At 38.9% G+C, this 14851-nt stretch overlaps 1 protein-coding gene across 2 annotated transcripts in view; it reads right to left on the bottom strand.

Annotated features, from left to right (window-relative positions):
• Positions 1 to 1564: 1564 nt before the first annotated feature.
• Positions 1565 to 14851, bottom strand: part of STAP1 (signal transducing adaptor family member 1) — a 42279-nt gene continuing 28992 nt past the window's right edge. For both annotated transcript variants that reach the window (XM_037530297.2, XM_037530298.2), the window contains 4 exons: positions 13675 to 13803; positions 8875 to 8944; positions 5316 to 5412; positions 1565 to 2747 (listed from right to left, as the gene is read on the bottom strand). In XM_037530297.2, the coding sequence (XP_037386194.1) occupies positions 2713 to 2747; positions 5316 to 5412; positions 8875 to 8944; positions 13675 to 13803 (331 nt within the window). In that variant the 3' untranslated portion in view covers positions 1565 to 2712. The remainder of the gene's footprint in view (positions 2748 to 5315; positions 5413 to 8874; positions 8945 to 13674; positions 13804 to 14851) is intronic.

Raw genomic sequence — 14851 nt, 5'->3', positions numbered from 1 at the left:
CCTCTCCAGCTGCACCTGCTGCTCCCCTCAGCAGTGTATTTAGTCACTCTGCCTGTTCTGTTCCCCGCTCTGACTCTGGAGAATTCTCTCACCCTCCCATGATTCTGACTGTACCCAGTGCTTGTATAAATAAATAAATAAATCTTTAAAAAAAAAAAAAAAAAACTACAGCTCAATTTCCCTCATAAAAATTCTTAAAGTATTAGCAAATCAAATCCTGTGATAAAAGATTATACATTATGACCAAGGCTGGTTCAAAAGTACAACATCAATGTGATTCACCATGTTAGTCAAATAAAAGGAAAAATATTTCAATAGCTGCATAAACATTTGACAAAATTAAAATCCATTCATGATTAAAAAAACACAAGCAAAATTTACCATGTGGCCAAGCAGGAATTAAAGAGAAATTAATCTGATAAAGAACATTTTTTTTTTTTTTTTTTTTTAAGGATAAGATTTTTTTTTTTTTTTTTTTTTTTAAGATTTATTTTTATTTATACAAGCACTGGGTACAGTCAGAAGCGCGGGAGGGTGAGAGAATTCACCAGAGCCAGAGCGGGGAGCAGAGCAGGCAGAAGGATCGAAGTACACTGCTGAGGGGAGCAGCGGGCGGCAGGAGAGGTCTGCGCGCCATGCGGGACCCTCCTCCGGTGGCCGGGGAGCAGCCGGGGATCGAACCGGCACCGCAGAGGCTGCGGGCAGCTTTGCAACCCAGCGCTCAACCGTTGCGCCACCGGGGAGGCCCTAAAGAACATTTTTTAAAAAGCCAACATCATACTTACATGAAAGAAGGAATTTTCCATTTTTTCTTTAAAACTGGGAACAAGGCAAGGATGTCTACTTTCTATGTTTCTATATGTCTATATTCTGGACATTCCAGTGAGTACAATAAGAAGAAAAATAAGTGGGACTTCTACATAGAAAATTCTAAGGAATGTATCAAAAAAGAAATTTTAGAAATGAGTTAAGGTCACTGAGAATACAAGATCAACATTCAAAAATTATATATATTTTTTTAATATTTATTTTTATTTATTTATTTATACAAGCACTGGGTACAGTCAGAAGCGCAGGAGGGTGAGAATATTCACCAGAGCCAGAGCGGGGAGCAGAGCAGGCAGAAGGACAGAAGTACACTGCTGGGGGGAGCAGCGGGCGGCAGGAGAGGTCTGCGAGCCATGTGGGACCCTCCTCTAGTGGCTGTGGAGCAGCCGGGGATCGAACCGGCACTATGGAGGCTGCGGGCAGCTTCGCAACCCAGCGCTCAACCACTGCGCCACTGGGGAGGCCCCCAAAAATTGTATTTCTGATTACTACCAATGAACAATTAGAATTCAGAATTTTAAAAATGATCATTTACAATAACAGCCAAAAATTAAATACTTTGATCTTAATCTAAACAAATTATACGCAGAATTTGTATGTTGCAAACTATACACATTGTAAAATATCAGAGCAACCTAAATAAATGAAGAAATACATTTCACTCTTCAGTGTTGTCATGATGTTAGTTCTCCCTGAACTGATGTACAGATTCAACAAAATTCAAATCAAAGCCCAGAGGATTTTTCTATAGACAGTAATAAATTGATTCTAAAGCTTACTGAAAGACAAATTAGACTAGCCAATACAATTTTGAAAAGAACAAAGTTACACTCATACCTCCTGATTTCAATTACTATAAAGCTTACTTACACAATTACTATGTAAGTAATTGTTACATACACACTTATGATCCTGCAATCCATTCCTAGATGTTTTACACAAATGAAATGAAAACTATGTTCACACAAAACTCTGAATATTTTTATAGCTTAATTTATAATTTCCAAAAACTGGAAACAATCCTAATAGATCAAAATTGGTCAATGAAAAAGCAAACTTCTACCTCAATAGAGTGAAATGCTACTCAACAGTAAAATAGAGCAAGCTAGTAACACAACATGTATGTGGATTTAGACATGATGAGTGAAGCAAACCAGTCTCATTTCAGACAGGTGTCACACTGTGATTCCATTCATAAGGCACTTTGAGAAAGGCGAAACTATATGGATTGTGAATGAGTCAAGAGTTGTCTACAAAGGAAGAAAATGGGGCATTTTTTTTGAGGCACTAGAACTTTATCGATTGTGGTGGCGATTATCAAAACTCAGGACTATATGAAAAAAAGTGAATTTTATTGTATATAAATTTTTAAAAATGTAAAGAAAGACAACTTCTATACAGAACATATATCACACTTGGAATTATTTATTCACTTCACAGTTTCTCCTATACTAAAAGCTCCTAGTAAACCATAATTTATTCTCAATATTAAGAATGTGCAGCCCAAGAAGATGAAGCTACACTTCTACCCTTACTGCTCTGAGATCTCTGAGAGAGCCTGGGCTAACCTCAAGGGTGAAAGACCATAAGAAGAGAGTGAATGGTTTAGCCAGCCCCAGCTGACTATCTGCACCCTATGTGTGAATGAGGCCTACTTTAACCAGCCAGCCCTAGTCAATCCACGCAAGTGACACCACATGAGACCAGGTGAACTGACTGAATCCAAACCAAATTGCTTATATAGAGAATCATAGGCAAACAAAATGATTGATGATTTAACCACCATCTCTGGTGGGCTGTTAACAGCATTAGAGAACTGGCACAATATGATCCATGAGGAGGTACATTACAGTCAGTTCGCAATCCCTCTCCCAATTTTTTATTTTACTTTAGAGACGTTACAGGAAATCCTTTGGTCACTGAAAAGAAAGGAAAAAAAGCTTGTATTAACATAACATAAATAGCATAAATTAAGTGGTGTTTTTCTACATTAAAGCCCAGGTGATACAGTTGATGGTCACTGTAGGGTAAGGTAAAAAGTATTAGGCTTTTCTGCCCTCCCACCATTAGGATAGATGACAGAACCCTGCAGTCCTGAATGCATGCCTGATGGCGGGCACCTGGAGTAGGGTGTGGGCCTATGTAGATGGGATTCACCTGGGCTAAGACTGGGCTTTTAAGGGCGGCATCACGGGGACGCCAGCAGAAGCCGAGAAAAAGAAGCAGAGGAGCAGAGAAGGCGAGAGAGAAGCAGAGCCATGAGAAGAGCAGAGAGAAGGTGAGAGAAGGCCGGAGAGCCCAGTCAGAGTGAAGACTTGCTGGGGGCTGGGAGGCCTGCCAGCCTCCCGGCCCCCCAGCACCCCTGCCTGCCGTGTACCTGGTAAATCCCAATAAAAGCCTGAAAACCCACCGAGGTCCCCAGAACTCTGACGACTCCTTTACCTGGTCTGCTGGATCAGAAAACCTGCTCTGTGGGGCCTCCCCTGGTGGCACAGCGGTTGAGCGCTGGGCTGGGAGGTTGCCCGCAGCCTCTGCAGCGTAGGTTCATTCCCCGGCTGCCAGCAAGAGTCCCACAAAAAAAAGAAAACCCGCTCTGTGTCTTTCCTGTCCTTTACAGTCATATCTACAGTAACATGTTCATCCCTTATGGTTGTATTTTAAGAGAAGGGAGTAGGACAGAAGGAACCAACAATTTAGATCACTGAGAGAGGGCAGGAAAGAGACAGACCAAGGGGAGACATTGTAGCTATATGATGGGTTTTTAAAACTCTTGTTTCAGACAATGATAAACCAGAGACCTCCTGCAGGGGAGGGGGAGGGAGCAGAAGGAGGGAGGGAAGAGCACAGGGGACTGAGGTGATGGTGCACGGGTGCATTGGTGAAGGAAACCATGGGGACTACACCTGAGGGGGTAGGGGAAGCAAATACTATTTAAAAATGAACAATGATGTAAAAAAATTAAAATAAAGACAGAATAAAAAATAAAAACTATGTTGTTTCAAAGTCAGAAATTGGATCAATATGTAGACATTAAGCGGAGGAATGTCACATCAACATTAAGAAAGATGTCTTTACTGTGAAAATTGACCAAAAGTAAAAGTAAACTGCCTCAAAATCAAATCTAGGAAATTTCCAAACAGCTGTATCATCACCCTTAGAGATGTGTCCTGTACCAAATACAGAGGTGATGCCTACATAGAATAAGACACTATACTAGATAATTTTCTAAAGTTCCTTTAATCTGAAGTTTGTTGTTTTTTTAGCTATTTGGCATCACAATATTCATAGCCACATTTTAAGACTTGTACTTTTAAACTTGCTGTCCTTTTAATTAAACCTTCCAGATATGCCCTGATGCATGTAGCCAAACAAAATTGTTTCCCCTCATAATCTCTAGGAACAGGAATTTGTTTTGATAACTGAATGCAAATAAACGGGATATATTTTATCTCTCCTGCTCATAGCTTATCAAGTGACCACTTGTACCAAAAATTGTTTCAAAGGCCAGAGGGAAACTATCACACCCAGCCTGCCCTAATCAGCCAAAAACTGGACAGAACAGTATTATAATCATGTGAGCTGTGCTCTCTGCTTGGTTTAGTTATCTGCTATTATTGTTTTATTTTTTAAAGATTTATTTATTTACTTATACAAGCACTGGGTATAGTCAGAAGCGTGGGAGGGTGAGAGGATTCACCAGAGACAGAGCGGGGAACAGAACAGGCAGACTGATGAGATACACTGCTGAGGGGAGCAGCGGGCGAGAGGAGACGTCTGCTTCGCCACGTAGGACCCTCGCAGGCCGGCTGGGATCGAACTGGCACTGCAGAGGCTGCGGGCAGCTTCACAGCCCAGCGCTAAACCGCTGTGCCCTGGGGGAGGCCCTGCTATTACTGTTTTAAAATCCTTAATTCTTTATGAACAAGAGGCCTCACAAATTCTATAATTGAGTTGACTAAAATCTTTACAGCTCCCCACCACCCAGTGACTCATTGTTTTGCTTTGCTTGTACTCTGAATTCTGCATTTATATGCCATAAACCCTCTCACTCAAGTCACTTATGGCCCAATAGCCAATTCTCAAATTCTCTCTTTAATCCTCACCCACTTTAATCTGTCTGGGGCATCCAACATTTTGATAGACTATACCTTAAAATTACCTGCTTGGATTCTATGACTACCATTATGGTTTTCTTACTTGAACTTGGTTGATAAAATCATGTAGAATGATAGAATGGAATTAATAATCACAATACATGCCTCCAGGTTCTTCACCCTCTAGAAAAAGCCCATATACTCTATTGGCCAGGATATACTGGTATTCCTTATTTTCAAAGTGACAAAATGATTTCCAAATGGATAAATCTAAAGAATGAGCTACTGTCCTACCTGGTCGACATTACAAATGATATTCAAGGTTTTGTGGATTTTTTAGACATTTTGTTTTGTTTTGCTTTCCTGGCTATAACAATGAAATGAAGAACATACCATGGGTTTCATCATTTGAATATATAAATGGTCGTAAATTTCCTCGTGTCTCCTTCACAAAATAATCAATGACGCTGAAAAGATTTGGGAGTGTAACCTGTAAAAAGAAAGTGTAAGAAGGCTCAGTGTCACCTGCATAAAAACAGAATAAGAGAAAGTTCAATTAAAATTTAATGGCTGCAACTGTGTATTTCCTGAGCTCCAGAAAATCATCTCAGTATCTCACTTTGAGGATTTACTGAAGAGATGACACTTTACCTGCCCATGCATTTTATTTCTCCTTTGTAACCTTATCTGATTTCCTGTTGAGGAATTCCCTTTTCCTAATGGATACATTTTGGCATACAATAATTAGGTATCCTGTTCTTCCCCAAATGCTGCACGAGAATGTGACTCAAATTAGGCCAGAAAATGATCCATTGAATTTGACAATCAGAAACAAGGAAGGATAGCAACTTCCTAATAAGATTGTTCTTGTTGCAGTTACAGGTATCCCTGGCTTTTTAAAGCTTCCATTTTCTCATTTCACTTTTATGAAAGACTTACATTTGTACCTGTTTGTAGGGTAAATGAAGATTGCTCAGGCTTTTGCACCTTTTTTTTGTGCCGTTCATTGGCCTCTGTGGCTATCACCTGTGGCCTTGAATGCAGGAGGCGCTTGGCAACGTGGGCCGGGGTAAACATGCCTGATGGTGGACAGCTGGAGTTTGATGCGTGCATGCATGAGTGGGCACACCTGAGCGGAGAGACTGAGCATATAAGGGCAGTGTCACAGAGGTCAGGGTGTGGGAGAGGACTGTGTGGTACAGTGTGGCAGAGAGTGGTAGAGAACGCCAGAGCGCCCAGAAAGAGTGAAGATTCCCCTGGGGCTAGGAGATCTGCCAGCCTCCTGGCCCCCTGACCCCCCTGCCTGCCCTGCATCTGGTTGCCTCACTACAGATGGTGTAGAAAGATCATTAAAAGTCTGAAAAAGCCACTGAGGGCTCCAGGACTCTGCTTTACCCATCTTCCCGGATCTATACAGAACCTGCCATGGTGCCTTCTTGCTACTACAGATGGCATGAGTCGGCAGGATCCAATGCAGACAGGTATGCAGACAGGTCTCCAAAGACCTCGGGAGGGACTGAGGGGTGGTTGGCCTCCTCTCTGTGGGCGCCTCTGGAGCCCCCGGTGTAGGTGGACAGGACTCTGCGCACAGTGGGAAGGCACTGGGTGGACCTGGTGCCTGCTCAGAGTCAGGGCAGTGGTTGAGTGTTCCCTCACTGCTCTGCAAATGGAGTCAAGGACAATGCTGGAGGCTCCATGGCAGCACAGGCAGTGACCAAAGTCCAGGAGATCAGAGAGGAGTAAAAGATCCTGCAGGAGCATGGAGGTGGTCAAGGACTGGGAGCTGCAGGACAAGACCTCATGTGGAGGAGGAGATGGCCTGAGAGGACCAGCGCACGACCCCTGAAGCAGCAGACTCACCAGGGGTGAAAGAGGACCACAATTCATTATTCAGAGCTCACCCAGTGCTGACACAGGGAAAAAAGTTGATGGACTAACAACCCCGCCAGAAGGCTGGGGAACTCTGGCAGAACGATATTGTGACTATGGGGCTCTGGGGATGGATGGCATCATTTGTACACCCCAGGAGACCAGGAGATGAAAATCAGGGGGTGGCTTAAAACAGCCTTGTGTGAAGTAAAAACCTGAAAAAAACACTGAGAGCTCCAGGATTCTCCTTTGCCCTAGTTGCTAGCACTACACTGTTTCACTATTCGAAAGAAATTTGAAGAGGATTTTTGTTTTCATAACAAAAGGCAAAAAGCAAAATTAGCCATTTAGCATTTGTGCTGAAACAGTCATTCTAGAGGCAGTGTACACCCCAAGCAGTAAGAGTGGAGGCATCAAGCTCCTTCCCTGGGAACTACTCATACCAGCTGTGTATGTATTGTTTGCATTTTTCCTCTATGTTGGTGTTATTTTAGGTTTATGTGTTATTTAGTATGATTTGGCAGATTATTGGAAAATTTTTCCATGTAAATTAATTGTAAGCGCTTCTTTGTTATACATTATTTTGTTTTACAAAGGTTTCACCAAAACACTATTTTCAGATAGTGAAGGAAACCTGTAACTTCTTCCTAATCCCTGAATATTTTTCAGCCTTCCAGTCACTCTCTGCTTCTTTTATTATTAAAATAAATGCATTATTATTTAAGTTGCAATAGTTTGTTTTGCCAACTGGAAGCCAAAGAATCCTTAAAACCAGAGAATTTAGCATGTTAATATCTCATCATAACAGCATAATTTACTTGGTAAGGAGTAACTGAAATGTATTGCTACCCCTTCCAAGCCAGTGTTTTCATACAGGCAGCATTCAGGTTAAACCTGAATATCCCAGGTAAACTTGAAGAGGAAAAAGAATACACAGAAAAAGACAACCTGACTGAGGAAGAAGGTTGGGAGTAAGAAAGGTGAAAGAACATTCCTTTTACTGTGGACCATTGGCTAATGACAGGTCAATGAATCTCATTTCACCAGTTTCAGAGGCACGTTGTTCTTCCCTGACCATTTTTTTTTCTATTCATTTGGTTATTTGGATTGTCATTCAGCAATCTTTTTTCTATTTCCTTCATTGGAATTTTTGAAATAGTCCAGTCAGACATGGACATGAGAACAGAGATTGCTCTTGATCAAGTTTACCATTGCATACTAGCGCTTATTGTCAAACATAAGAAATGCAATTCTCCTGTTCCTTTTTCTATTTGATCAACACAGTGGGCCTGGTGAGACACAGGAACTAGGAACTCAACCTGGAGAGCTATCAATATCCTCAAAATCCATAGATTTCATTCAGTGTGATCACTTTCTCAGCATAATCTTACCACCATGCAGCCTAAAATCAGAGAATTAGATTCCTTTTTTCACCATCCTGTAACACAGATCACACTGTTATATTTTTATTAAGACCAGTGTAAATACCAGTTTTTCCACCTGCTTAACGGGCATTATCTTGGGGTAGTGATAAAGATTAAGTAGATGGTGCATGTAAAGCACTTAGCTCTGTGCCTAATACAGTATCAAGTGGTCTTAACGTTATAGCATTAGCTTCAGAAGTCAGCTGGGGTAGGAGAGGGGCTGCAGACAAGAAAGAAACCCTCTCCACATTAATTTGCTATTAAGAGAAGATTTCTGCATGGCAAGAGGAACTTCTGCATGATCACTATTAGAGAACTAGAGATTTTTCTTTTCAATTAGAAATAAACACATTGAAATACTTACATTAAGCAGGATGCTTAATGAAAATATTTTTTTTTCTCCCTGAAACAACTATATTGATAAAATTTGCAGAGAAAAAAGAGCATTTTTAGCAAATTATCTTTTACTATGTCCCATCCACCAGCTCTTACAACTAACTTCTCACCCTGTGTATCTGCCACTTTGGGGGCTCCTTAACATTGGTGGTTTTCATCATACTAGGTTCCTACCCAAGAAATCTGCTTGCCCACCTGTCTATATTCTTTAAGGTAGGTTTGGGAAGAAGCAGAAAAAAGTTCAACAACAAATAGCTACTCACAGGTTTTTCCAGTTCAATAGTGTAGTTGTTTCCTACACTTATCACTTTGTAGTGCTTGATTCTTGGCATACTAAAATAAAAAAAAAAAGGTTAATCTCCATTGGATTATGTGATTGGGTCAAATCAAACTATAGTGAGTATAAATATCATCTGTAGAACAAACCTATGTCCCCATCCTTGTAGTCTGGCAAAAAGAAAATGATAGTGGTTTTTGTTTTTCCATTTGTCTCTTTCTCTATGTCTCTTTGGGTGAGGAGGTTATAAAACAAGGATATAAGAAAACTGTCATGGGGTAGGTCACCACAGAGTGGAAAAAAGGAATCAAGAACCGAAACTCTTGCAGACACTTTTTTAATGCTAGCAATTAACTAAGTAGAAATTTTAAAATTCTGTGTAGGCATACAAATCATATATATATATATATATATATATATATATATACCATATTAAAAGAGAAGTGGAAAGAATTATGGAAAGTAAATTATTCCCTACATCACTTCATCACCATTCCAATAAGAAAGCCCTCAATTATGGTTTTCCCCACTACCTCATATACCACCTTGAATATTTGCTACTATCAGAGCTAACTTAGGGATGTGGAAATATAGGTATTAGATACTGTATTAACACATAAGTGGGACTATAAGTACAGTAGATACATCAATGCCCTTCTATAATCACATTCTACTTAAATTTATTATCATTTAAAACACATTTTTATTGACTATGAACTGCTTTAGGACAAGAAGCACATTATTTACATTTATGTCCTAGCATTAGACAACAGTAACTATAAAACTGAATCGTAGTGTTATTTGCTAGAAATAATTTATACTATGAGCATAAATCAAGGTTCATGCCAGTTAATTTTGAAAAACAGTAGGTCTGCCTTGAATTCCCTTGATTCATATAGCAGCAGTGCTAGGAACAAGATATTTTCTAATATTGAAGCATTAACAGTAGTTATTATACTTCCACCTGCTTGAAAGACAAACTAATTCAACAGAATTAGCTGTTTAAAGCAAAATTGTCTATCACATTAAACTTGTCTAAAGAGACTTTTTCATCTCTGCTCTTTCCATTTCCGTGTCACATTCCTCTAGAACTGAATCATACTTCGAATCAAGAGACTCTTATCTACTAGTATATTCAAATCTACCCTCATTTGGATAACATATTATCCAATTATCATAGTAAATGGAAAACAGTTAATAGTTCCAATGACTCATTGCAGAGCTTTACTTTAAAATCACAGGATAAAAAAATAAAAAAAAAAAAAAAAAAAATAAAATCACAGGATAAAACATAAAACTTTTCCCTCCTAAAAAAAAAATTTTAGGACCTCCCTGGTGGCGCAGCGGTTGAGCGCTGGGCTGCGAAGCTGCCCGCAGCCTCTGCACCGCTGGTTCGATCCCTGGCTGTTCCCGGCCACCAGAGGAGGGTCCCACATGGCGCGCAGATCTCTCCTGCCGCCCTCTGCTCCCCTCAGCAGTGTACTTCGGTCCTTCTGCCTGCTCTGCTCCCCGCTCTGGGTCTGGTGAATTCTCTGACCCTCCCGCGCTTCTGACTGTACCCAGTGCATGTATAAATAAATCTTTAAAAAAAAAAAAAAAAAGTATTTTTAAATTCTGAACCTTCAGAAATAAGCCACAGACTCTGAAGGAAACATTTTTGAACAGCGGAGTTCTTACCAGCACCCTTCCTTTGGGGTAGTTGCCGCTGTGTTTATCTTTACCCCTACCATAAAAAAGACCTTTATAAGCAACACAGTTCCTTCTGAAAACTTGCCAATTCTGGTTAGGATGCCTTATGAGATGTGATTGCTATTCCTTGGAAGATTGATGGGAAAGCCTGAAATGTATGATCTTTATAACCAAAAATATCTTGGTTCTGATTCTGTTCTGTAAAACCTCTGAGCTTTCATTTCTTCAACTATGTAAAATGGAGATGGTAATACTTTTCCTCCCAGACCTGTAATGAATTAATGCTTGAAAAATCCTTAGTTCGATGTTTGACACATTTAAATATTAAATTATAACTATTCAAAAAATATTTTTAAATGTATTTTAACTTAGTAGTTTGTGTTAGTCTCAGCTTCTTCATTTGTAAAACAGAAAATACTATCTCAGTTTTTACTGTGTCTAAAAGAAGTATTTGTCAAACATTCAATAGTATCCACAAACGATAGCCTAAAAGTGGTGACAATAATAGTTGTGGTTAGTAATTGTCATATCATCAATATCATTCATTCATAGAAAATCTGTGGGAGGAAAGCAGCAAGATTAATAGGGTCTCTAGGAACTTTTGACTAACAGAACTAAATTCTGAAGCAGAAATTAAGGTAGAAAAAATTCCATTGTAGTCACATAGGCTGACTCTCATTTTTGACCTTTGTTTTTCTTTCATATTTTGTTTTGTTTTTCCAAAGGAGTAGAGAGGGAGGAAAATGTGATTGATAAAATTGCTATGTTGAGGTTTCCTGATTATGACCTCAAAAAGAATTAACACATTCTTTAAAAAAAAAAATGTGACTTTAAATGTGGTTGTAAGAACTTTTCCTTAGCTTTTGAGCCAGATTTTTTGCAAAGGTATTAGTTTTGAGTAAATATGTTCTACTGCTTCCTTGGCTAATGGCCTTCCAAAGTGTTTACACTACTAGCTTGCCATGTAGTCATAACAATTTAAAAAAACCAAGCCAAACTATGAAGTTTGTTGTATGAATGGCTTTACATATTATGAATTCACATACTTCTGGGCTGGGTAAAGGTGGTTGATACTTTATATCAAGAGAAGTCACCTGACAGTTTGGCACAAAGTGAATTTTGCTTCTTCCTCAGAGCTATAATTGTCCCTCCCATAGCTGATTTGTTAACAGATGGAGATAATTTTACTTTCAAGTACTGCTTTGTAAACCAACTTGTCCTTTTCAGCTAGTGTTTTACCAGACACAATCATCTCACTTGCATGACTGAACATTTCTCCTACAACCTGTAAGATAATGAGTTGATTTTGTGGATAACACAGGTGATCCTAACAGTCTAGACTTTTGCCAAAGTCCTTACACTAAGCTCTACAGTCTGACAAGCCAAAATTCTAATACCCTATACAATTTCTACCCTTTAAAATTAGTGATTTGCAGAAGACATTAAATTCAGGCATTCTATTAATGAAAGATCTGTCTAGCGGCATTAGGAAACACCTGTGACAATCCTCAACATCAAATTATACTTGACTCATAAGAAAAAAAATTGTGCAATAACAATTCAAATTTGTCTTAGCCACTTCCATGTATAAACTATTTCCCAACGCCCAAATGAGTTCTGACTTAACGATTGATTCCATTACTAGAATGCTCTAGTTTGACCATATGAAATTTTTTCTTTTGGGAGTGGTGATAAGTTTTATGAAATGTTATAGGTATGTAAAATCATGTTATAATAAACTATTAAAAAGTGGAAGCATAAATTTGTGCATGAATTCAAACTGGAAGTGAGTTTACTAAAATTAGAATTACTTAACTTTGATATGAATTTCTTTATCAGATTCCTTCTTATAAGTTTAAATATAGCTTAAATACAATGCAAATATAAGTAAAAACTGTAACACTAAATTTATATCTTAAGTATAGAAATTGATTGCACTCGATCACAAACCACATCTGTGGCAAAAAATGCTGTTATTTCTCATAGCTCATTAGTATGGAAAATACAGTGCAAAAGCTGGGCTAGTTTAAAACAACCTGAAAGAGACCATGCTGTTGCTGTGCAGAAAAATGCAACCTTTAGAGAACCATTATGTTTGGGATTTTGTTCATTTCACGCAGAATAGTAATATATGGATTCATATGCAAATGGATCTAATACTCAAGTCAACCAAGAAAAGAAAAATATGAGGAAAAAGAGTAAATGTTCATGTGTGATCTAATTTTGCTTTCAAGCAGTTTTATTGTTTCTATTTAAAAAATCTGGGAGATATATTTTAATAAAAGGAGATTTCCATTTTCAGGGTTTAGGAAATTGATTATGACTTAAAATTTAGAATATCTTATTTAAAAATTAAAGCAAACATTTAAAGTCATTCTAAATTTTAAGTCATATTCAATTTCTTAAACCCTGAAAATGGATAAGCTCCTTGAATGTTATATACAGACCAGAAATCCATTTTCTCCTAGGAGATCTCACTGACAATTAAGAGTCATAACTTTTATTTCTTTTGAATTTGTTAAAGATAGTCAATTAAGTTAAAAAATCAAATCACGGGCCTCCCCGGTGGCGCAGCGGTTGAGTGCTGGGCTGCGAAGCTGCCTGCAGCCTCTGCAGCGCCGGTTCGATCCCCGGCCACCAGCGAGGGTCCCACATGGCGCGCAGACCTCTCCTGCCGTGCCCACTGCTCCCCTCAGCAGTGTACTTCGGTCCTTCTGCCTGTTCTGCTCCCTGCTCTGGCTCTGGTGAATTCTTTCACCCTCCCGCGCTTCTGACTGTATGTACCCAGTGCTCGTATAAATAAATAAATCTTTAAAAAAAAAAAAAAAATCAAATCACAATTGAATAATCTATGGTATTCCATCAATTTCAAATATAAATCTATACAAACAGAAAAAATAATGAAGCCAGAAGTTTATGTTGACATAGATGTCCATTATGGAAAAATACACACACACACACACACACACACCCCATTATTTTACATCATATTCAGAGTCAGGATCTCATTCACCACCAGTCATTCTTGCACCTTTTCAGTACACATGGCTAGTGTATCATGCTTTTAACAATGCTATATGTTTTTAATTAAACATACTCTATTTCCTGCCGGATAGTGATGGAGTAATTTCTATTATCACTACCAGGTCTCAGGATCATATTTCCCATGGAAGGATTCTTCTCAAGCATCTGAGTTGCTTCTTTCCGGGACACTGTATAAAAACATCTACAAAGGTAAAATAGAAAGCACAATCTTTTTTTAACTGATGAAGATCATACTTGAAAACATGCTTTTAAAATAATTTTAAGAAGTTCACTTTTCTTACAATTTCCAGATTCACTGCTATCATTATTATTACATACTTACAAGCCTGTGCCACCATGATATACTTATTTTGAGGCTCTCCTTCCCTCATCCCACAAAAGCCTTTGTTTAACCAAGGAGGACATGAAAAATAATCTAGTAACTAATACATAGTCACCATTACCATTTGAAAATCTAATACAAGAATTAATAATATATCCCCAGTCTTGCTTTTTTTTAAAGATTTATTTATTTATGCATACAAGAGCTGGGGTACAGGCCAGAGATGTGGGGAGGCCCCCCCAGTCTTGCTTTATAATGGGTTCTTGGATAAATATTTGTAGGTAGTTTCTTTTCAGGAATATAAACATTTCTATACATGCTTCTCAATCTCAGTTTTAAATAACTTATTGAAGGGTATGTCTGAACACATTCCTTTTATTGTTATATGGCTTTCTTATTGCATTTGGTGGTGTTTTAGTGTACAAATTTTTAAAGAAAGAACCTCTCATTTTTATAGTAAACACTGTCATCAATGAAATATATAGCAAAAGGGCCTCCCCGGTGGCGCAGCGGTTGAGCGCTGGGTTGCGAAGCTGCCCGCAAGCCTCTGCAGTGCCGGTTCGATCCCCGGCTGCTCCCCGGCCACCGGAGTTGGGTCCCGCATGGCGCGCAGACCTCTCCTGCCGCCCGCTGCTCCCCTCAGCAGTGTACTTCGGTCCTTCTGCCTGCTCTGCTCCCCGCTCTGGCTCTGGTGAATTCTCTCACCCTCCCGCGCTTCTGACTGTACCCAGTGCTTGTATAAACAAATAAATAAATAAATGAAAATAAATCTTTAAAAAAAAAAATAAATAAATATATAGCAAAAGAAAAAACTCTGGCAGGTTATGTAGCACACCAAAATGTAAACACCAAATACCTCTGAGTGGGAGACAAGGACTAATTTTAATCTTTTTTTTTTTTTTTGTAT

The sequence above is a fragment of the Talpa occidentalis genome, unplaced genomic scaffold (assembly GCF_014898055.3).
Source record: "Talpa occidentalis isolate TD23 unplaced genomic scaffold, MPIMG_talOcc4v2.1 talOcc4.6, whole genome shotgun sequence".
NCBI lineage: Eukaryota > Metazoa > Chordata > Mammalia > Eulipotyphla > Talpidae > Talpa > Talpa occidentalis.
Note: the sequence above shows the minus strand (reverse complement) of the source record. Positions and strands in the feature narration are given on the sequence as shown.